The 24,894-nt window shown below is 35.2% G+C and overlaps 1 protein-coding gene across 1 annotated transcript; it reads right to left on the bottom strand.

Moving 5' to 3' along the window:
• Positions 1-12,865: 12,865 nt before the first annotated feature.
• LOC128208640 (ciliogenesis-associated TTC17-interacting protein-like) lies at positions 12,866-23,755 on the bottom strand. The gene is made up of 7 exons (XM_052912187.1): positions 23,701-23,755; positions 19,950-19,982; positions 19,361-19,486; positions 18,817-18,909; positions 15,645-15,767; positions 14,988-15,031; positions 12,866-14,292 (listed from the first exon to the last, which is right to left on the bottom strand). Exons 1-7 carry the CDS (start codon positions 23,753-23,755, stop codon positions 14,254-14,256), a joined length of 513 nt encoding a protein of 170 aa, XP_052768147.1. The 3' UTR covers positions 12,866-14,253.
• Positions 23,756-24,894: the final 1,139 nt, after the last annotated feature.

Here is a 24,894-nt window from a genome sequence, read left to right as displayed (position 1 = left end):
GAGAGATCCTATTGCCTTGACCTCTACAGCACTAAAGAACTGAGAGATCCTACTGCCTTGACCTTCTACAGCACTGAAGAACCGAGAGATCCTACTGCCTTGACGGTCTACAGCACTGTGGTGTCGAGGGTTCATATTGTCTTTACATTGTATATCACTGTAAAAATGAGGGATCGCACTGTCTCTACACTATCCAACGCTGTAGTGACGGGGGCTCGTACTTTCTTCTTTCCCTTGAACAGTTCTGAACTATTGGTACTGACTGTACACTGTACAGCACTGTTACTTTGGGAACCGAGGGCTCACACTGTATATTCATTAATATGTTCATTGTAGCACTGTGTGCTTTAATTGTTTTTACATTATACAGAACTGTATTAATAGGGGCTTGTATTGTCCTATCATTGTACAGTACTGTATTAAGGAGGGCTTGTGCTTTCTTTATATTAAACGAAATGTATTCATGCGGTGTTGGACTGTATTAACAATAAACAGTTCTGTATTAATGAGGGCTCTTATTGTCTTTACATTGTACAGTACTGTATCAATAAGGGCTTGAATTGTCTTTTTATTGTACAGAACTGTATGAATAAGTTATTGTTTTGTCTTTACATTGAACAGTACTGTGTTAGTGAGGGATTTTATTGTCTTTATATCATTATACAGTATTGTATTAATACATTATTGTATTTTCTTTACATTGAACAGTAATGTATCACTTATCGCTTTTACTGTCTTTACATTGAACAGTACTGTGTTAGTGAGGGATTTTATTGTCTTTATATCATTATACAGTATTGGATTAATACATTATTGTATTTTCTTTACATTGAACAGTAATGTATCACTTATCGCTTTTACTGTCTTAACATTGTACAATACTGTCTTCACGTTGAACAATACTGCATCACTTAATGTTTTGATTATCATTACATTGTACAGTATTGTATTGGTTAGAGCTTGTATTTTCTTTACATTGTACAATACATATATAAAAATCCATGTTGTGTACATTTATTAAAATATTTTTAACTCCGTGTTGTGTAAATTCATTGACATTGTAGGCCATGCTAAGTACATTTATTAACCTGTGTACATTGTATTCCATGTTGTGTTCGTGTATAGACATATTTACATTGAAATCCATATAAGGTACATTTATTGACATATTTACAATGTATTTCATGTTATTTACATTGATTGACATATGTATTTCATGCTAATATGTATGTTTATTGACAAATTTACATTGTACATCATCTTGTGTACATTTATTGACATATTTACATTGACGTTCATGTTGTGTACATCTATTTACATATATGCATTGTACAACACGTTTTGTACATAAAATGACATGTAAAGGGATGATAAAAGGCGACACATCAGGATCCTGAAAATTTATCGAAAGTTCTAGCTAAATAGCAGTGTTAAGGGGCTTAGAAGATCCCTGTTGAATTTGTTTTTCAAAGCCAATTCACCCATATCAAGATGATTCTGTTTTAATGCATCAGCCCATAGTCTAATAAGCAAACATACATATCAAATACATGTACAATAGACTGGAAATGAAAGGCCTCATTCCTGATTTTAGTATTATTCCCAAAATGTATCATTCCTGACATGTAACTTTGCGGTTCTAATCATTTGATTTTAAATATGATATTGATAACATAACCAGAATAGGATTAAAAAAACAAAAACTGTGTATACATTTGACGCATAAGCCCCTCTGTAATATCAAGTGATGATTTGTGTACGGTCAAGCAAGTCCAAATACTAATCACTACCTCACAAATAATCTTTGTTACATACACGGTAACTAGTCAAAGGGGCTAAAGTACTTGTTCCTCTCGCCTTCACCGCCCCTGTTCAGGTTTGGTTTTTAACAAGAGGAATTAGAAAATGGCTAACGAAGAGGGGTAATCTACTTGTTTCTACCATTCAAAAACAAAATTTAGACTTGAACTTTAGAGGAGGGAAAGCCATCAGATAGGCTCGAAACATGCATCTCATGCATCAAACAGGACTATGATATTGCTCGTTCTATTATGCCACGGTATCTATGAACCAATTAATTATATAAGTTGATGTTGACATACACGATATAAGAGAATTTTTCAGGAGGCATGATGTCAAGATGGACTCTCTCGTAAAACCTGCCTATCATGTTACTCTTGTCATCCTGCCACGGCTTCCTGGAAAATATTAACAAGATAGTTAAGGCTGTTGGTGCTTACACACTCAATATGGGAGCAATCGTCAGAATGCATGAAGTCCAGATGTGCTCTCACGTCAAACCGGGATATATCATGATGCTCTTATCGTCCAACCATGGTACTCTAGAAAGAATCACCAAGATAAATAAGGGTGTTGGTGCTGACGTTCTCGATAGATAGAACTTATCAGGCATGAAATCCAAATGGGCTCTCACGTCTTACTATTATATCTTGTGACTCTTGTAATCATGCCACCACAAATTATCACAATGATTATTACGGGTGACATATTCGAAAGGGTAAGGCTTTTCAAGATACATGGTACCCAGATGTGCTCTCACGTCAACGCAGTATAGTGTGTTGCTTCTGTCGTTCTGCCATTGGGCGTTTGAAACAATAAACAATATACTTCAGGCTTTTAATGCTGACGTACTCGATATGGTACGACTTCTCAGAAAGCATGATGTCATAATGGGCTTACACGTCAAACCATTATATCTTGTTGCTCTTTTCGTTCTGCCACTGCATCTTAGAACCAATCATCAAGATCATTATGTTTGTTAGATACGATAAAGTAGTTAACAACTGTCCAAATAAAACATTAATACTTAATATTTTTTGCTAGCCCTAAATCATTGGGTTAAGTATCAAGTCTATGTTTTTAACCAAACGTGCAGAAACCCCAAAACTTTAACCAAACTTACTCAAGGACCATTATTTGTATTTAGGATTATATGGGGTTGTCCCTGAACACACGACTTAAAACAAACATCAATAATAATATGTAAACAAAGCCTCTTAGTTATCGTTTTAAAATGAGATTTGATTCGAAATAAACTCTTATTTGAGATCCTCAATAAGTTATTAAGATTAGGAAGCAGAGCATGGTGAAATAAGGTATATACTAACTATGCTGAGTAAATATAATGTCAAGCTTCGGCGAGCGTTGCAGCACCGTCGGTAAGCGCGCCGATGAAAATGGGTGTGACAACGGTTTTTAGTAGTTATACATAATCCACTAGACATGTTTTACTTAATAACTTGTGCATCTTATAGAATCATTGTCAACTTCATTACTGTAGTAAATTTGCAGCAAAAGCAATACAGACATGGTTTACATATCAATATTATATAACATATTACCAAAGTTTTACACATGAAAACATTATTACTCACATTTCTTCTTATTTTATGCAAAGTAGAACACAAAACTAATAACTCGATATTACAAATACACACAATTACACACGAATGCACGCACACACATGTATCTTTTCAAACATTGCTTAATCAATATCTCAGTCTAATTATGATTCCTGGTATTTTATTTATAAATATTGTTTAGATATAGAATACTTACTCATACACATATCATCTTCCCAGGCGTTCATTCTACGGCTTATTAATGTAAGTAAAACTATCCGAAGAGAAACATTATAAGCTCTGCTATTGCATTAATCAGATTCAATATATCATGTATAAAATTACATAGAATGTTGCAATGTACGCTATTTATGTTAAATAAAAGATGTTTAAACTAATGGTGTTCCCCATGTAATTCACCGCTTAAAGCCTAAACCATCAATAAAGTTGTAAATAAAGTAAACATTACGACTTTTATGTAAAGTGTTCAGATTTTGATATCATGAATTAAAATGTTTTTTCATTACATCCTACCTCTAACCTTCAGGTCTTTAAAGAGCAACAAGTAAATATTATGTGTATATTTTAATTGTTATCACATTATCAGAGATAAAGAAATTAATACCTTAGTGTCTGGTAAATTAAACATCCGTTTACAAGAAAAAAAGTTTAAATCATGGAAAAAAAATCATTTTGATTTATATTGTGATTATTCGAAATTAAGTAGTTTTCCGACATTTGAAAATATACTGCAAATCCGCCACAAGGTAATTTAATATATTACCAGCAGGTGAAAGCATTTTAAAATATTTATATAATCTACAATTTAAATGACAATTTCTACAGTTATAATTTAAACAATCCAATTTTTAGTATTTTTCTCATAATATCATGTAACCATACTTGTTTATGTAACGGTTGAAGGTTGTAAGTATATAATTACAAATAGGAAAGGATTATCTGAAGTAAAAAAAAACATGAAGCAGGCAAAAACGACTTTAGAAAAAAGTTCACAAATATATAATTTTTAAATATGTTCAACAATTGTGGGCAAATTCTTCACAAACCTTTTAAGTCTGTTTTTTCCCATTTGATTGCTCCTTTAGAGTGTGAAAAGACAATAACTAAGCAATCCTCAACCAACTGTCTGCTGATTTAGTTTTCATTCTCGTCGCGGGCCGTTACTTATATAGAATATTTTCTGCTCAGAAGGAACACTAACACTATACCACGGCGGGAAAAAATCTTGAGATCCTCGTCCTCGTTCAAGAAGTGTTTTTCCGCCATAGTTTGTTATAACTTATGCTCGATTACTCATAGCGATGTCGGATTGCTTTCAAGCGGTTTCGCAAAGTGGAAAAGATATCATATTTTATTGCAAATCAAATCAATTTTCGTTTATAAAAAACACACAGATAAATAGACGATGTATGTCAGTGTTAAATTAAACATTACACTAGTATATGTAACATTAAGCGAAGTACGTACACGCACAGAACTGCGATTGTTGGTTAAAGAAGACCAACAAGAAAGTCAGCCTATACAGATTTATATCTTTTTGAAATTGTAATGGATTTTCAATTGATTGGTTTTATTATTCATGTGTTAAGATTTAAGTACAAATATAGGCAACATCATCTTATTCCCCCCCCACACTATTCTTATGCGGTTTACATCGATCTGAAAAATACTCTCGTACACAAGAGTTATTATTAACACACCTCTGATGTATGAGAATGCCTAAAGTGACGCGCGAGCTTTTAAATTTAACCGGAATTTTAGAAACACTGGTGTTCATGGGCCAACAACTCATGTAACTATCTGTATTGGTCCAACACAATTACGAGGCCCAGGAAATATCGTACAAGCGCCACGTACAAATCCGCTTGTAATCCAAATGCATATGCACATCGACAAAAACACGTTTTATTGAACGAATAAATAACGAAGTACCGAAATATGTTGTACTGCATTTCAATAGTTAACATATTTTTCCAGAAAGATAAATTTGATCAACAATGAAATAGGTTGTACATTCAATAACGGTATTCCATTAGGACCACTCTGTCTTACAGCTCCTTCACCGCCATTCCGTCTCATTTAACTTTTGTACTTTCGCGTCTTCGCCTTCGTACTTTCGTTTCTTTCCACTTATGCAAACCGTTTGCGCAAGCGCATTACAATCATTTAACATGCATAATAATGATGTTGCAATTCGCTGGTACTTTCATATCAGCAACAAGATAAGCGCACACACTTTTCAACAAGGCGTCTCTGGTTTGATTTCTGGCCTTGGCGCATATGAGTTGTCAGCTATCACCTCGGACATGTTGGCCTCCTCCTACACTAAAAGATCACACTATCTCCTAGCAACTTGTCAACGAAAGTGGTTTATATAATAATGCAATAACTAGTTTCCCAATCGTTGTCAAACTGTTGGCGCTACGACACCGAATATGTATTTTAATGTATTGACATACTTCCAGTGACTGCTATGATATATTAATTAGAATGAAATCGATCACAACGCCGTTTTGTGGTAAATAAATATTTAAGCGTCAATGTTGTCCAGCTCCTCCGCATTCGTACTCTCGTATATATGGACACTTGCAGTGTCATTCAGACAAGAAACGAAAGCATTGTTTATTAAAAAGTATTACAAACATTGTGTCTCGATACAATTATTGATGGTAGTGATAAGTTCAAAAATGCAACTCCCTTAAATAAGATCAACACCACGGATCTGGATCGCCAAAGCACACTCGGGGCATAATTTGAACGTCGAGGATAACACGAAGAACTTACTATACAAAATCAAATAGCTGTATGGCACTTTGGTTGCGTTTTTCTATATAAGCTCATACACCAAATAGATAATCTCTCCTGGGTTCAAGTATAAACCTCTAGATGCACCCTAAGAATTTTGTTTGGGATCATTTGGTAATTACTATATATAAAATATCAAAGCTCAGGAGCTTATAGTTAACTTTTCATAATATGCAATATAAAACGGTGACCCCTGTTCCTACTTTCTCTTATTTCTTGAGCTTAAACATATTTTCATATACATGTACAAACATTTCTTACTTCAACATGTTTTTGATAAATAACATTAAGTTTGTCATGATAACAGGACACATAACTTCCATTTTAAGTCTGTAAACTTTTGTTGAAGTAAATTTGACAAAAAACATAGAGGAACAAAAATATTATGCATTGCTTAAAACACTAGAGCTATCACTGGCTGTGATAATTACCCCACAATTCCACTTTCTTGTAATAGAAGTTACTGGGATTGATGTATGCGCTCTGAATACCCATTGTCCGTGAGAATGCAGTAATTAAATTAAGACTCCTATATCATACTATATACATTTAGTTAAAGGGTGAATTCTTCAAAAATACAAAATTCTCCTCACAAAAGTCTCTCTCTGTATAAAGTGTCAATACCTCAAAAACAACTGTAGGAGTAAAAAATAAGACAAAAATAAGTATTAAAACACAAACTCTTAATTATCCAAATACCTAATAATGTTTCATTTCCTCTCCATCATAAACACAATGTCTGCATAATGTTGAGATTAAAACTACAATCAAATGGACTATGGAGACAAGTAAAAAGGTAAGCGTAACAAACAACCACATGGCAAAATCTCTTAAAATACTCAATAATCTTACTTTTGCAATACACCTCTCTTCAGAATAATAAATCTTTGTTTGAAGTTTGACTTCAAATCCTTAAAAGAACATATGCATTTCTGGTGAAGAGTAGACTTGTCTCGATGTCCAAGGACGGACAGAAATCACTCCAATCCGCTCGTCTAGGACATCGAGAAAAGTCTACTTTTAACCAGAAATCTACTAAGCTTTAATAAGTACATACCCCTATGATATCTTAAGTAAAGGACCGTGTAAATTTAAGCATTTTCTACAAGAAATAAGGTTTTGCTGCTGAGCTTATTTCTGTAGCTTTTCGCTTAAAAATTGATCATAATTTTCAATGCAGAGAAATTAACAGGTTAGTGAAAACTAAATCTATCAAACAGAGAAAAAGGAGCAGCAGCACGCACGCACGCACGCACGCACGCATACTTGCAAGCACCGCCAACTGAGGACACGCAACATTTCACATCCAAATGAGGACACCATTTTCCAGGGTGTAATTTTGAAAAATAATTACGTCAATGTGTTAAACGGACTTAAAGCTATCTGGGTAGAGGTTTAAATACGTAAACATTTTTTAACAAAACACCGCCAACCAGGGACATTGACACACCCAAAAAATGCGAACGAAACACCTCCAACCAAGGACATTCTGCCTCCGACCTCCAAATGAGGACAATTTATTACCAGGCAAATTTGAAGAAAAAACAAAGCGGTTGTTCGGGAAACGTTATACGTCAACCTGTTCGTTGTGTGATTTGACTGTAAACCCTCATTTAAGAAAAAAAATATACTCGGACAACGAAGAACCCAACGGGGGTCACACCGACCTCATTGGTTCATTTGTTTAACATTCTGCATGGCGTTTTTTTAACAGATTCCGTCTGTCATTCTTACATGTTTGCTTCCTTGATCCACATATATCCCTCGATATTCTTTGTTTATGACAAATAACAACTTCTAAATCCCAGAATATGTTCAGGATGCACATTATCAAGTATGTTCATTCTAGATGGACCTTCGATTTCGATTTCATTATTCTGTCAAAGTCGACATTGTTTCTCCGTTGTGTTTTTTTTCACTGGTCCATGGGACTCGTTTCGTGGCCGTTGGAGCGCTAGATTGCAGAATTGGTGTCATGGACGTTGAAACACAGGCTCGCGGGCTTGGAGTCATGGTAGTTCCGGCGCTGGGTCGCGTGACGAGACACGTGGTCATTAGAGCGCTAGGTCGCGGGATAGGAGTCAATGTCGTTGAAACCATCGGCTTGTGATGAGACACGTGTTCGTTAGAGCGCTGTGTCGCGGGAATGAAGTCGTGGTTGTTGAAACGCTGAGTCGTGTGATGATAGACGTGGTCGTTAGAGCGCTAGGTCGCGGGAATGGAGTCATGGTCGTTGAAACGCTGTGTCGTGCATTGAGAGACGTGGTCGTTAGAGCGCTAGGTCGCGGGAATGGTGTCATGGTCGTTGAAATGCTGGGTCGTGCATTGAGAGACGTGGTCGTTAGAGCGCAAGGTCGCGGGAATGGAGTCATGGTTGTTGAAACGCTGAGTCGTGTGATGAGAGACGTGGTCGTTAGAGCGCTAGGTCGCGGGAATGGAGTCATGGTCGTTGAAACGCTGGGTCGTGCATTTAGAGGCGTGGTCGTTGGAGCGCTAGGACACTGGAATGGAGTCATGGTTGTTGAAACGCCGGGTCGTGTGATGGAAGACGTGGTCGTTAGAGCGCTAGGTTGCGAAATTGGAGTCATGGTCGTTGAAACACTGGATCGTGTAATGAGAGACGTGGTCGTTGGAGCGCTAGGACGTGGGAATGGAGTCATGGTCGTTGAAATGCTGGGTCGTGTGAAGAGAGACATTGTCTTTAAAACATAAGATCGCGGGATTGGAGTCATGGTCGTTGAAACGCCGGGTCGTGTGATGAGAGACGTGGTCGTTGGAGCGCTAGGATCCGGAAATGTAGTCATGGTCGTGGAAACGTTTGGTCGTGTGATGAGTGACGTTGTTGCAGCGCTAGGTCGCGGGATTGGAGTCATGGTCGTTGAAACATAGGCTCGCGGGGTTTGAGTCATGTTCGTTCCAGCGCCTGGTCGTGTGAAGACAGACTTGGTCGTTGAAGAGCTGTATCACTGGTTGAGGTCGTGGTCTTTGAAGCGCTTGGTCAGACTATGCTGTCAATATACAAGATAACACTGGGCGGACACTTATTCTTAGTAAATCAATTAGGTAATTGACCAGATAAGGCGTTGTACGTATATAAATCAAACAGTTCAATGGAATTTCGCTAGATTTCGCTTATGTTTATTTTTATTTAATCAAGTTCTGCCCGTAATCATTAGCTGCATTATGACTTTGAACTGCCATGATGCTATCACTACATGTGTTGTGGTTAATGAACTTAGTAAGATGAGATAGCAGTGACTGCACTTCTCAGTCAATTTATATGAACATTTGAAGAAACAGAGTGATCCGTGACAAGAGATCCGTGTGCGAAGCATGCAACCGCTTGGTTCTTTAAAGCACCGGCACTTTCCTTTGTATCACCAGAACAAGGCAAGAAATGTTTATTTGTAATACACGTGTATTAACAAATGAGCTATTTTCCAACACGTTTAACATCATAATAAGCAATATCATAAAAAAGTGCACAGCGGGAAAGAAATACAAGATATTAAATTTAATGCCGAAAATAGAACGACACAAAGGCAATCATAAAGTTGATTCCTAAATAGTGGGTGATTAGGAATTGATTCACACAAATAGAAACATTATCATTTTAGGCCAAGGCATAAGAATAGCTAGCATAAATATAGCCGTGATCCATGACAACTTTATAAATATTCTTCTTTATGGTTGACTTCGCCAGCATTCTACGATTTTGAATAATATATTTCCTTAACTTTTTCTTAATTTCGAAAATAAATTTAGATAAAACAAATAGGACAATGGGATATTCATTTGAAAAACTTTGTCGCCAAAGACTGTGAAATCTACGGTCATTTTTCAAACTTGCATATTTTAAAGCATTTTAATACTGTACTTTGATAGCTGTATTGGTAGGGAATTTCTTATGCATTTTGTTTTCTTTTTCATAAGCCGAACTTCAATGAATAAAGATTTTTTTTCAATATATCTATAGAGTCGTATATCACCCAATAGGGCGGTGTTTTACCCTATACAGTTATTCACACTATTACCAAATAAGTTTACAGTCGGAATGCTCGAACGAAATTTAACAATGAATTAAAAAATAATTAACATTATACAGGATCCCCGAAAGGGCCGTGTTTTCCGTATACAAATATCATAGGGCCTTACTTGGGCCGCATTTTACACTAGTTTACAATCGGAACACCCTGACCATCTCCGCCATAAAACGACGGCCGAGGTGTTCCGATTGATTACTGTAAAAGGTTGCGTTGCACGAAATTTGTGATGGTTGGCTTATACCATATTTATCGAGTACCGCGATTGATTTGTGTTTATATACGAAGTCGATACATGTGTTTTTATTGCAAATATTTACACCATAATAATAACTTAAAAGGTATAAGTTTTAGGTAGGCAAACAAGCTCTTTCTCCGGTCACCTGCCTTAAAGTGACACTCTTATTCAAAATCAACTCATACCCATGTATAAGAAACATACATTTTAAGCGATAAATCTTTAACTACTTACTAAATAATACATATATGGAAAGTATAACTTACTGATAGCACGATTGTTATCGTGTATTTAATGGTTAAAAACGCAAAAAAATATTAAATGATTGGTGAATGCTAAAAGATTTCCTGTGATTAACAATAGTCGTATCAGGTTGGAATAACGTGTTTTCTGCAACTTTCTTTCAAATATAACTCGGTATCCTTCATAAGAACCATTGTTTTGACATTTATTCATCCTTTTTGGTATTTTTAAACAATCGTATTAGTTATGGTAAATCTTACATGGGTATAAGAGTGCATCTTTAAAAAAGGGTATGTTTGACGGCAAATCTTTTTTAAGTTATTATTTTTATTACCAAAATTTACCCTTTGTGACCCAAAACCATAGATTCTGTGCTTTAAAACATGAGAAATTCCAGCATGAGAATCTTTGACATTATCTAAAGCCTAAAATACTTCAGTGTCCTACTTATGGTGAACCCAAGCATAAATGTATAATAAAACTATGTACAATCCTCCAATGTATATCAGTGTCATGGCAAAGGGTTACTTTATTTAATGGAGCGATATCTTGGTAAATCATCGTCAGGGTGCATGTAATGTAAATTCATGCATATAATTATGTATGATTATTAAAATAATGCAAATTAATAACCAGTTCTCTTCATTATAATAGCAGGGTTGCAGACGCTTTAATGCTAAGAAATATCAGCCTCGACTATAGGCAGATAAATTACCCATTTTTTACTTTCAAAAATCCATTGTTCGAGTAATGTTTGTTCGAGATTTTCTCAGTTTGTTCAGGCGCGTAGGAGCTGGTACCACAGGGGCCGTGGCCGCGGTCCCAATATTCTAGCTAGTAACGGCAATTGGGCCGCAAAATTTGATACCATTTTTTTTTTAAATTGTATTTCAAATGAAGCTACGCGCATATAGATTAATACATGTCTGACACGATATTGAATATACAGGTCACCATGGCATGATTACTCTAATTGATTAAAATGAATTTAATGTGTGTGATTTATTAATTTGTGACTGTTTGTATTTGGTACAGAAATAGAAAATACTAGTATTAAATGTGTGCTTACAAACGTGTCCATAACATGTGTATTACTGTTTTATCATATTAGCAATTTTTTCTCAGTGAATAAATGTTACCAAACGATATTAGTTTTAGATTTCATAACTATTTGAAACGTAAAAAGGTTTAGAGAAAAAAGCATGAAAACAAAACCTGAACTCACTGGAAATCGAGTCTTTCAATGCTTACAATTGAAAAAAAATATCGACCGGAGGGGACACACGAGCGTGACACGAGCCCAACCCTTCCGCGGACCAAATGTCATTTGAAGTCCTTTGCGCCTGATGTGTTTGTTTCGAAAGATACCCCGCTTGGTATCTTCCTAACTGTAAACTTCATTTCTATTTTTGATCCTAGATATGATCGTAAGAAGAACACATTTGTTCGGCCCCTACTCACCCCCCCCCCCCCACGCCCTTCCATCCGGACTCGTCAGTTAATTTCCACCATGCGGAGCCCTTCATGTATCTTAGTTCTGGTCCATAAACGAAATTCAATCCACCAGTGTTAAGCAATGTTGAGGCTCTTTGCTGCTTGAAATATTTTTTGTCTTCGGCGAGTAGGCTCTGGCTGCCTTCAAATGGATGGAACTTGGAAAGGGTGTTTGAATGTATTTGTGAAATGCTTTTATTATGTTGTTGTTGCTATTCATTGAATATATGATCAGACCATACTTTTTGCATTTTTGATGCATGAAAAATGCCTAATTTAGCGACGCCGAAGGGTATCAATCCAGCGAATTCGTACGGTACTACAGAACAGAAATGTTGTCGGTGCGTTTATAGGTCAAGCTGGTAAAATCTTTCTCACTGTTTCTTTTCTAAAAAAATGACACCTCTGCATATTGTAACTCTTATATGGAAGTAAAACAGATAGTCATACTAACTGCCCTTAATTTCAATGGCTATTTCAGCGTGTGATAACGACTGCGTTGAAAAAACTGAATCACCCAGTGTGTTACATGGGACTAATACTATAATGTAATGCGAACAACGCATCATCTTGTGGAACTAAAATGACTCCTTTGCACTTTAAGGATGTGACACAGATATCTGTTTGCATATACATCAAGGATAATGTCAGCAAGTCAGTAAAGTTTTCAGAAGTATTTTATTGGTCCGATTGTAATACTGTAATAGTTAAGTGTCAATTAACAGAAACTTCAGATGGATGGATATATTTATATAGCTGATCATTACAAGACAGGTATTAAATACGAATATATCAATACTAAGTAATCAGTATAATGTAGACAAATGGATACATAACATGCTCGGATATGTGAAATAAGTACATAATTATCAATAGCCGGAAAGTAGATAATTTTTAGCTCCAAAGAGCAGAATTCATACTTCTATTTATATGATAAAATATGTTGAAAGTCCACTTTACACAACAATCACTATTAAAGCTATTAAAGTCTAAACTTGATTGTCAGACTTTCCCCTGTTAGTTAAAATAACTTACAAGGCATATCTTATTTCAACATTGAACCTTGATCTCGCCAAGGTCAACAAGAGCGCCATGAAGAAAACACCAGCGCTCGTCTGTTTTTTTCTCCTTCGAAAATGAGGCATAACTCAATACAAACTAAAGCCAGAGTTATGCTCCTTGATGTACACATGCATATTGTCCCTGGCAACATCCTAACCAAGTTTTATTTAAATATGAAAAGATTTAGTTACTGTCCTAGGTAAAAGACTGCATGATGCCCACAGCCCTGACAGGTGCCAAGGCATATCACAATACCAAGATACTTTTTTTCTGAAAATTTTTCTTTTACAAAAAATAATGCATATCAATTTTCAGTTATAAACAAATCTTCATTCATTGACTCTAGATACAATTCAGCCAAACAAATACTTAACGTTTTGATAGCAAACAGAAGAAAGTTAATACATTTTTGTTTGACATGTTCATACATGATGATATTTCATTTGCATTTTATCAATTTATCTAACAACACAAAAAACATCACATCACTGAGAAATGACAGAAGCATTCAATACAAAACAATACCACACACCATTATTTACCATGGAACAAAAAAACAATTGAATACACTGCAGTGTAAATGACCACAAACATCATGGACAATTCTAGCAAAATCACCTCCAATTGAGGACAAGTTATTACCATATTCAATTTCAAAATTTTAATTGTTAAAAAATAAATAATAATAGAACAATATCCAAAGAACATGTCAATCACTGATGGTATTCAGATATAAAGCTTAAATCAAAATGCAATCTAGTCTATTCTATAATTTAAAGTATCTATTTGTTTAATTGTTTGCTTTTTGATGAGCCTATTGCAAGGCCAGTTGCATTTTTCTAATGTACCCTTTCACCATTGTCCTTGATCGCCTGGCAAGAATTGGATACTTCTTTATAAGTTCAAGACATTCTAAATTATTTTTGGTAAGAGTATTAAGCTTAAAACACTTTTTAAGGCCATTTTCTACCACGTCTTCTTCAGCCTAGCTCCAAGGTGTTCTGACTGTGGCTGTTCGTTTTTCCTAAAACACAGAAATAAGGCTATTTTATAGACAAAAAAAATCACTATATTTTCATCTATTTTGAGCACTAAAATATGAAAGTGTCTTCTTGATAGTCCTCTATAGGACAAATAACCATAAAACATATAATCCTACATTAAAACATGTTTTATCAATTGAAGTTGTCTAGGAATTAGCAACAGTGCCTCTGCAAGTCAATATATAAATATGACCTGTATTCAAGATGATGTGTTTTCACTGATAACCTTTATATTATTTGATTTCTGAATTTGTACAATAAAATGGGCACGGTAAGCAAACTCATTTTTCTGTAGCACTGACCCGAGCAACATGTCTTACAGTGCTATATAATATACATTGTTGTCCATGTTAAATATGTTTGACTTCAGGATTTTATTTGATATGTAGAAATTCAATTCAAGGCCTTTCTGTTAAATACAATTAGATATTTTTACTGTAACTTTTTACACTGATCAGTAACATGACACACATTCTGGTAATTTAAACACTGAATAGTTTTTTTTTAAGATTACAAGTATGGTTGTTACACAAAATTAAATGTATACTAAGAAAGACAACAGAAAAGCCTGATCACAAAAGTGCACTTACTCCTTTACAGAAACAACACTTTTTAAATCAAATTTGCTTTAAGAATAGAAATTTCTAATTGCTACAAATTTCAATATGATTCTTACATGGTTTGTGCCAATCCCAGCATTTACGACTGCTTCGAGTTGACCTATGGAGACAAAAATATATATATTATATACGCAAATAGGTCTGCTATGTTTCTTAACGCTAACAATTAATGCTATTTATAATAATGAAACAGGTGTCTCTCGACGAGTATTATTTGAATGAAATTGATGGACATTAACAAAACCTCTTTCTGAGGACTTCTAAAAATATCACCTCCAATGGAGGCCAGTTACTTTTATTAGACACCATGCCTGTATTGAGATCTCAGGTATTTCAAATTTCCTTGATGCCTATTATTTAAAATGCAGTACTGGTTATGAAATATTGAAGGTGTAGTGTTTTTAATACAGGAGATTGTGAAATGACCTTCAACCTACGACTTGAATGATGTCAAACTGATTTTAATATCTCTGGTGGTTTGAATTTCTTATTTGTTAAGCAAATTTCTACATGTAGTCATCACCTCAAAAGACAATGAATTTGGTCAAACACCCATTGATGTCCAAATGAAGACACTTCATTCCAATCACTTTGAACCCATTATGAAAACTACATTCCAAAGCTAATTCTTTTACAACAAGGGCAAATCTATACATGAAAACATCAAATATCAGGCACCCGTTTATCTTATATTATAAAAACGATAAGTGTACCTATTTCAGTCCCTAGTTGATCAACGGAGGCATCCACATTATCATCATCCACATCATCAGTATTCACATCATCAGCATCAACATCATCAGCATCAACAGTATCCACATCATGGCACTGTCCAGCTGCAATACAAAAAATCACATCAATGAAAAGTGACAAAAGCATCAAAAACAGAACAAGATTATACATTATGGTATTTACCATAGAAGAAAAACTACTGAATACAGTGCAGTGTGAATGACCTCCAACTGAGGACAATTCTAGCACAAACACCTCCAATTGAGGACAAGTAATTACCCTTAGACAATACATAAAACTATTTCATAAATATCTCTTGTTTCAAATATCATCCTACTCTAGGCACTTCAAACAATTTAGTCTTTAAGAGGCACGTTTAAAGAAAGTATTTTAAAGAAAACCCACTGACAACCAATATAAAAAAAACTTCTGCAACTTCTAGTTAAGAAACAAGAGCTGTTATAAGACAGCGCGCTTGACTACGCCGCTTTGACTTAGAAGTGAAAACAATAACAATGTTATATGTGCCTATCAAACACAATAAAACAATCAAATTAAAAAAGTGAACAAGAAGCGGGATGTGACAAAACCAGGTTTTTAATGATTGGCAGAAGAGATTCAGTTTCAACTGCTTTCTTCTATCTTTAGTAGCAGTGACCTTGATGCCATGGGCCCCAAACACAATCCCATGGAAGTCCTCCATAAACTCTTCCTACATATTAAGTTTGGTCACAGTATGTCAAACATAACTGAAACAGTAATCTATTTTTAGTAACAGTGCCTTTGACCCAAGAGGGCCGAAAGGCAATCCATCAAAGCTCTGCATGTTGTCCTATATTCCAAGTTTGGTCACACTATGTCAACCCTTACTTGAGATATTCAGTACTAAGCATATTTTTATTTTTAGTAGCAGTGACCTTGATTCCATGGGCCCCAAACACAAACCAATGGAAGTCCTCCATAAACTCTTCCTACATATTAAGTTTGGTCAAAGTATGTCAACCATAACTGAAACAGTAATCTATTTTTAGAAACAGTGACTTTGACCCAAGGGGGCCGAAAGGCAATCCATGAAAGCTCTGCATAAACTTGTCCTATATACCAAGTTTGGTCACACTATGTCAACCCTTACTTGAGATATTCAGTACTAAGCATATTTTTATTTTTAGTAGCAGTGACCTTGATTCGATTGGCCCCAAACACAATCCAATAGAAGTCCTCTATAAACTCTTCCTACATATTAAGTTTGGTCAAAGTATGTCAACCATAACTGTTACTACATTTTCCTGTGCTACAGAAGTTCATTACTTTTATTTGGATTGGTTTTTCTTACTGCTTAAAGACCGACTGAATTAGTTTCAGTAAGTTATCTGTCCTCTGACGGTACCTTCACCATTTTTACTTTCCTGGGCTCTGTAAGGTAAGGCGTGGATTCCCTGTGGGCCACTCACATTTTTTCATATAGGTTTTCCAATTTAAAAACTTGATTATTGTACCTGAGATGTTAAATTTCTCTGATTTTTGACAGTTAGAAATAAATTACTTGGAGTTTATTTTTTTATACCGTGTTTGTCAATTTTTGACACTCGACAGAATTGTTTCAAACTTACAGCCTAAAGTTGCATTATGGCTTGCCTGAGCAGCTAGGTATATCTAAGGCATTTATTAGTTTCATAGTTAGTTTGGTTTTTACAGTGTTACTTCCATTTGAATTTAATTAATGAACTTGAATTCTTGAATAGATTGTATAAAAAAATGCAAACATCTCAGTTGTTCTTCACACCCAACCTCCCTGCCTTTGCCCTGTGTCGAACCTGAGGGTTCTTGTAACCGCCCGTGCGGCTTACTACCACTTGTTGAGGTTCGGTTACACAGTAATCTATTTTTAGTAACAGTGACATTGACCCTAGGGGGGCGAAGTCAATCCATGAAAGCTCTGCATAAACTTGTCCTATATACCAAGTTTGGTCACACTATGTCAACCTTTACTTGAGTTATTCAGTATAAGCATATTTCTATTTTTAGCAACAGTGACATTGACCTAGACCATGACTCTACGGGCCCAAAACACAATCTCAGAAAAGGTCTCTATAAACTCTTCCTATATACCAAGTTTGGTCTATTTATTTCAAACCTAGCTAAAATTATTCCATTCATAAGGTGACTTTGACGCTGCCTCCCACCAGCCGCCCGAACAATGACGCAAGTCGACATTCAAATAACTGGTTTTCCCTTTATGAAAATGTGGTTAAGAATATATATAAAAATGTGCCTTTCAAAGAATATAAAAAAAAAAAAAAAAAATCATTCCCATAATTTGTATTAAGGGTTAAAATGGAGTTATGTTCCTTGTTCTAAGATGGTCGTCAATAATTATGCAAAGTATTAAGGGCATTGAATGAAGGGTATAGATGTTTTCTTATTAAAATCCCAACTTGCCCTACAACTTTAACCTGCCCTTTAACTTTAACCTGCCCTAAAACTTTAACCTAAGTCAATCAGGGGCCATAACTTGTATTAAGGATAATATGGAGTTATGTAACCTCATTGTGTGACGGTCATAAACAATTGTGTGAAGTATTAAGTCAATTGAATGAAGGGTATTGGACTAATAAGTGAAAATCCCAACTTGCCCTAAAACTTTAACCTGCCCTAAAAGTTTAACCCAAGTCAATCAGGGGCCATAACTTGTATTAAGGATAATATGGAGTTATGTAACCTCAAAGGAGTGATGGTCCTGAACAACTGTGTGAAGTATTAAGTCAATTGAACAAAGGGTATAGAAGTTATTAATAAATATCCCAACCTGTCCTAAATCTTAAACCGAAGTTCAATAGTCAATCAGGGGTCATAATTTGTAAAACGGATAATATTGAGTTATCTAACCTCATTGTTTGATGGTCATGAACAACTATGTTAAGTATTAAGTCAATTGAATGAATGCATTGGATTTCTAAGTGAAAATCCCAACTTGCCCTAAATTGCAATTTCTAACCGGACGCTGACGCTGGGGTGAGTAGTATAGCCCTCCTAATTCTTCGAATAATCGAGCTAAAAACTGTATTCCAAGGCTTATCATAAAACAATTTTTTTTGCAATTTTGCTCAAATATCAGGCACAAATTCATCTCATATTATAAGAAAATAAGTGTACCTATTTCAGTCCCTGGTTGATCAACGGAGGCATCCACATCATCAGCATCCACATCATCAGTATCATCAGTATTCACATCATGGCACTGTCCAGCTGCAATACAAAAACATCACATCACTGAAAAGTGACAGAAGCATCAAACACAAAACAAGACTATACATTATGGTATTTACAATGGATGAAAAACTACTGAATACAGTGCAGTGTGAATGACCTCCAACTGAGGACAATTCTAGCACAAACACCTCCAATTGAGGACAAAATATTACCTTTGGACAACACATAAAACTATTTCATAAAAGTCTCTAGTATCTAATTCCTTTAACTCTAGGCACTTCAAACAGTTCTGTCTCATAAGATAGGAGGGACCTCTACTGAAAGTATTTGATAGAAACCCCACTGAAGACTAATATCAAAACACTGCAACTTCTAGTCAAGAAAAAAACTATATTCCTCTAGGCTTATATTAGAACAAAAAATAATTGAAATATTACTTTAATTACAGGCACCCATTCATCTTATATTATAAGAAAGATTAAAGTACCTATTTCAGTCCCTGGTTGATCAACGGAGGCATCCACATCATCATCATCATCCACATCATCATCATCCACATCATCAGTATCCACATCATCAGTATCATCAGTATTCACATCATGGCACTGTCCAGCTGCAATACAAAAACATCACATCACTGAAAAGTGACAAAAGCATCAAAAACAGAACAAGATTATACGTTATGGTATTTATCATGGAAGAAAAACTACTGAATACAGTGCAGTGTGAATGACCTCCAACTGAGTACAATTCTAGCACAAACACCTCCAATTGAGGACAAGTTAATACCTTTGGACAACACATAAAACTATTTCATAAATATCTCTAGCATTTAATTCCTTTTATGCTAAGAACTTCAAAGTCAGTTCCGTTTCATAAGACTGGAGACACCTCTACTTAAAGTGTTTTATAGCAAACCCACTGACGACCAATATTTAACACTTTGCAACTGTTAGACCTTTAAGAAAAACACTAAATTTCAAGGCTTATAATGGAACAAAATTAAATTGCAATTTTACTTAAATATCAGGCAACCATTCATCACATATAAGAGAAAGGTAAGTGAAAAAGCGTACCTCTATTAGTCCCTGGTTGATCATCCGGGGCATCTACATCATCAATATCCACATTATCAGCATTATATCATCAGTATGAACAGTATCCACATTATCAGTATCAACAGTATCCACATCATGGCACTGTCCAGCTGCAATACAAAAAATCACATCACTGAAAAGTGACATAAGCATCAAAAACAGAGCAAGATTATACATTATGGTATTTACCATAGAAGAAAAACTACTGAATACAGTGCAGTGTGAATGACCTCCAACTGAGGACAATTCTAGCACAAACACCTCCAATTGAGGACAAATTATTACCTTTGGACAACACATAAAACTATTTCATAAAAGTCTCTAGTATCTAATTCCTTTAACTCTAGGCACTTCAAACAGTTCTGTCTCATAAGATAGAAGGGACCTCTACTGAAAGTATTTGATAGAAACCCCACTGAAGACCAATATCAAAACACTGCAACTTCTAGTTAAGAAAAAAACTATATTCCTCTAGGCTTATACTAGAACAAAAAATAATTGCAATTTTACTCCAATAACAGGCACCCATTCATCTTATATTATAAGAAAGATTAAAGTACCTATTTCAATCCGGAGGCATCCACATTATCATCATCCACATCATCAGCATCCACATCATCAGTATCCACATCATCAGCATCAACAGTATTCACATCATGGCACTGTCCAGCTGCAATACAAAAACATCACATCACTGAAAGTGACAGAAGCATCAAAAACAGAACAAGACTATACATTATGGTATTTAACATGGAAAAAAAACTACTGAATACAGTGCAGTGTGAATGACCTCCAACTGAGGACAATTCTAGCACAAACACCTCCAATTGAGGACAAGTTATTACCCTTGAACAACACATATAAAACTATTTCTTAAATATCTCTGGTATAAAATTTCATTTAAGCTAGGCACTTCAACCAGTTTTGTCTCATAAAACTTGAGGCAAGTTTACTGGAAGTTCTTTATAGCACACCCACTGACAACCAATATTATAACACTTTGCAACTCCTAGTTAAGAAAAACACACCATATTTCAAGCGTATCATAGACAACAAAAATCTTCAATCACTTATGCTTTCTCAAACCAGGGGACAATTCAATACAATTTAACAGAGCAACCTTGGAGTTTACCAATTGCACTGACGGCAAATAAAAACTTTCTAGTAATTTTAAATTGTAAACAAAACATGTAACAAGCATGCAAAGTTTCAAAGCCAGATGTCAATGGACTTTGAAAATATTTGAGGTGGTACGTAATCTTTAACGTAAATTCTATGAAGAAAAAGGGGCATAATTTTCTCAAAATGCTTGATAAAGTTACCTCAATGGTCTTTGAAAATATTTGAGGTGGTACACAAACTTTAATATAAGTGGTTACGCCGACGCTGCTGCCGACGCTCGGGTGACTATGATAGCTCTCCTTATTCTTTGAATAGTCAAGCTAAAAAATCATTGGTTAACACCTTATGCTGGGGCCTGAACTATAACTTTCTGCCAACAAAGTTATGTCCTGTTATACATGTAAAATAGGTGAGTATGTATTTTCCCCAATTCTGCGACAATATTTTCCTTTAGATTGTCCTATTTATGAAAAAACATTTGATAGAAATCAGGTAAGAATTGGCCAAGAAAAAAACTTTGTCTGCAATAAAATAATTAATTATGCCTCCACTAGAATATGTGAATGCAAATGTTTATATGGCACATCATCACTTACATTCATTTCTACTTTGATAATAATTATATTTTGCATTTTTTTTAATTATGCTTCCTTTATGCTTCCTTGTTTTAAACAGCATTCTATTTTACAGTCAATTATTGGTTACAATCAATTGATTAGATATTGGCTGTACTTGAATGTAAAGCTGTTGCTATTTATATACTGTTTAACTGTTATATATAACAGTAAGTCACTCTAAGTTGAATTTTATGTATTTTATCGGATATACATGGTAAAGACTGATTTAGACTCTTAGATTGTTTTTTAAAAGAAATAAAGAATAAACATTATATCATATCTTGCTTTCAACTGGCTAGTGGTGACATTCAATCGTATTTGGAGTTTTTTTATAAAGATGAAATTAAACAAAATGTATGCCGTTAAATATGATATTGTTTTGGACTTCTGCTACATTAACAATATATCTGACTGCAAAACAACCATGTATCTTAAAGATAAGTGTTTAACATCACATCAGTTCACATACAACTTCTGAGCATAAGCGACAGTAAATTTTGGACATATAGATCTATATTATTTTTGATTTTGATTGTTTTAATTCCTAATGACCACACTTGACTTAAACATTAACATTAGAAAGTTAAGATTAGTCACTGTACCCTAAACAGAATAATTTTGCATTCACAGTCACCTGACATAAAAAAAACATAATCGGGTCAGGATTCTTTGTCGGTAGGGTTTGGTTGTCTTGAAAATCTATTCAAATCATATTGTAGTTTATTTTTCAGAGGGCTATAAGTTGGCTAACAGAAGTCGTACCAACACAAACTCGCACCAATACGAGTCGTGCAGAGTCGTGCAATATACGGACAGGTCGCCCCACATATGTATTATATAGGCGGTATGGGTAGATTCATATAAGTAGCTTGTCATATAGACTTTATATTAATTTACCATCATAAATTCTTAATCAATAAAATACCTTTAAAAAAGATAGCCAATAAATATTGTAAAATTTGACAGAAATAATATGTACTACCGTATATAATCCATATGCGGGGCGACTTCTCTATATATATGGTGAGACTTCATAGTAGTACTAGTTTGTGTTGGTACGACGGCTCTTGTAATCACGTGTTTGATGAAGTTCATGCATGGTTGTTAGCTACAAGCATGATTGTATGCTAGTCTAAAAAAATAGACGTGTTATACAGGATTCTTCCAATACCTAACGTCTAAACGGGTTTGTGCAAAAACAGGGGGTTTTTGAAACGTATTGAAATTTTATTTCGAGAAGAATTTTATGTTTGAAATAGGTAATAAAGGTTTATATTCATATTTTACCATGTAAATGCAAATATATTTTGCACAAAAAAGCATAAAATTGCAATAAAACGAAACTTGACTAACACAGACTAACACAGACTACAATTATGCAAAGCTTAACAACAATGCATTGTCAAATTAAACCACAAAGGTTACACTTGAATTATTTTTAGACAATACCTTTCTCTTATTACACTTAATGCACCAGTCAATTGTAACCTCGGCCCCCCCCGGGGTATACCGGGGATAGCCGGGGAAAAGGGCTGTGTTTTTATTTTCCAGGTGCCCCCGCAGGGCCGGGTGATCGCGATAGTTTAGTCATAACGCCAAATTTAGCGGAGATTGGGCCTTATATAGAGTCTCTGGGGTGCGGGGGCATTTGGCCGGCGTTTAACAACCAGTTCGTCCCCACAAGGCGGGGATTTTACCCGGGGTTTGCTGGTTTGAAAGTCAAAGTCCGGTTATTCCCTTGGACCGGGGGGGGGGGGGTGGTGGACATGGTTACAATTGGCTGGTGCAGAAGTGTTTCATGAAACCAGTCGTCGATATTAGACTTTTGGATGAACAAGCCTGAATTCTTAAACTTTTGCTTGGCATCAATTTTTTTAACAAGCCCTGCTATATAAAATTCAGAATATTAACAAGCCCGGAAGACATTTTTCCAATGCAGGGGTTGCTAATTCATATTGGTCTGTCAACAAAGCATCACCAATTTAAACTACCTAGCAGGTGCCCTTTATCTTTCCGCTCAATAAACTTAGCGCTGGGCTCTGTCATTCTTGGCTAGGAAAACAACAGGTGGGACATGGACACTTAGAGTCGCCAAATAAAAACCGTCTCTGAAGACTGAAGCTAACATTCATCAACGTACAATTATTTGGACTAAGATGTATGCTAAGCATAATGCTTTAATGCACTGCTTTTGTAGATACATAAGCTTTAATAAATTAAACCATTAAAAAATAACAACTGGCGAATAGCTGGTGTTTAAACATAACAGCTGACCAACATAAATCTTGTTTTGTTCATTTTTACAAGGATACACTGAATGTCTCCGAAAACTCGTCGTGTTGACATATAATAATTCTTTAAATTAGCATAAAAAAATGAAATAAATTTCTATTTAAAGAAAAGTATATAGTTTCTTATATAAACAGCTAATGGGCACATCATAATTGTAGAAACCATCACTGTATCTTCATTTTAATGAAATTTTCCGTTTCCGGGTCAGACATCGCGAAAACATATGACACTCTCAAAAATCAATCGAAGTAAACAACGTCTGGTCATGACCGTATCATACTGATAAGATAACACCTTTAAACATATATTTTACGATAACATTTTGTTATAAAGTTAACTAACAATTGAAAAAAGATGTTTCACTCACTTGATGATGCGCGTAACACAGCCAATCGAGACCACTGGAGTGTGACCAAAAAAGAGGCAAAAAATGGAAATTTACGGACGGTCACGCACTTCCCATACACTTGACCCTTCTGACCTCCAACTGAGGACAGTCCATTTTTATGATTTTATTTTTCGTTTCAAGTCATAAAACGAACTTTGAGACTACCTTAAAAAAATGCCAAATGAGACCGTCCTCAGTTGGCGGTAATGGTCTCAATCGTTGCTGTTATTTCTAAGGATTGTCCTCAGTTGGCGGTGTGTGCAAACCCACGCACACACGCGCACATACATACACACTTGTCTATCGATGTTTGTGATAATTGTCACTGGCTCGGAGAATGCACAATAACACATGTTAAATTTATACAGTTATGTCAGAAAGTCAGACTGACTGTCAGTCGAATGGATTAGTTGATTATAGAATACCCAAACCTCACAACACTGTAGCGAAAGGTTCGATTAGGATGAAATATAGTTAGTTACAGATCTGATACATAGCCTAAATA

This window comes from Mya arenaria, chromosome 11 (genome assembly GCF_026914265.1).
Source record: "Mya arenaria isolate MELC-2E11 chromosome 11, ASM2691426v1".
Lineage (NCBI taxonomy): Eukaryota > Metazoa > Mollusca > Bivalvia > Myida > Myidae > Mya > Mya arenaria.
The sequence above is the reverse complement of the archived record's forward strand: the minus strand, read 5'-3'. Positions and strand labels throughout refer to the sequence as shown.

Excerpts from the sequence above, each read along its gene's own strand:
- LOC128208640 (XM_052912187.1), bottom strand. The coding sequence starts at position 23,755 with ATGACAGAGCCCAGCGCTAAGTTTATTGAGCGGAAAGATAAAGGGCAC. Across the intron at positions 19,487-19,949 it reads TCAACCAGGGACTAATAGAG|CTGGACAGTGCCATGATGTG; the intron begins GTACGCTTTTTC and ends TTTGTATTGCAG. Across the intron at positions 15,768-18,816 it reads TCAACCAGGGACTGAAATAG|CTGGACAGTGCCATGATGTG; the intron begins GTACACTTATTT and ends TTTGTATTGCAG.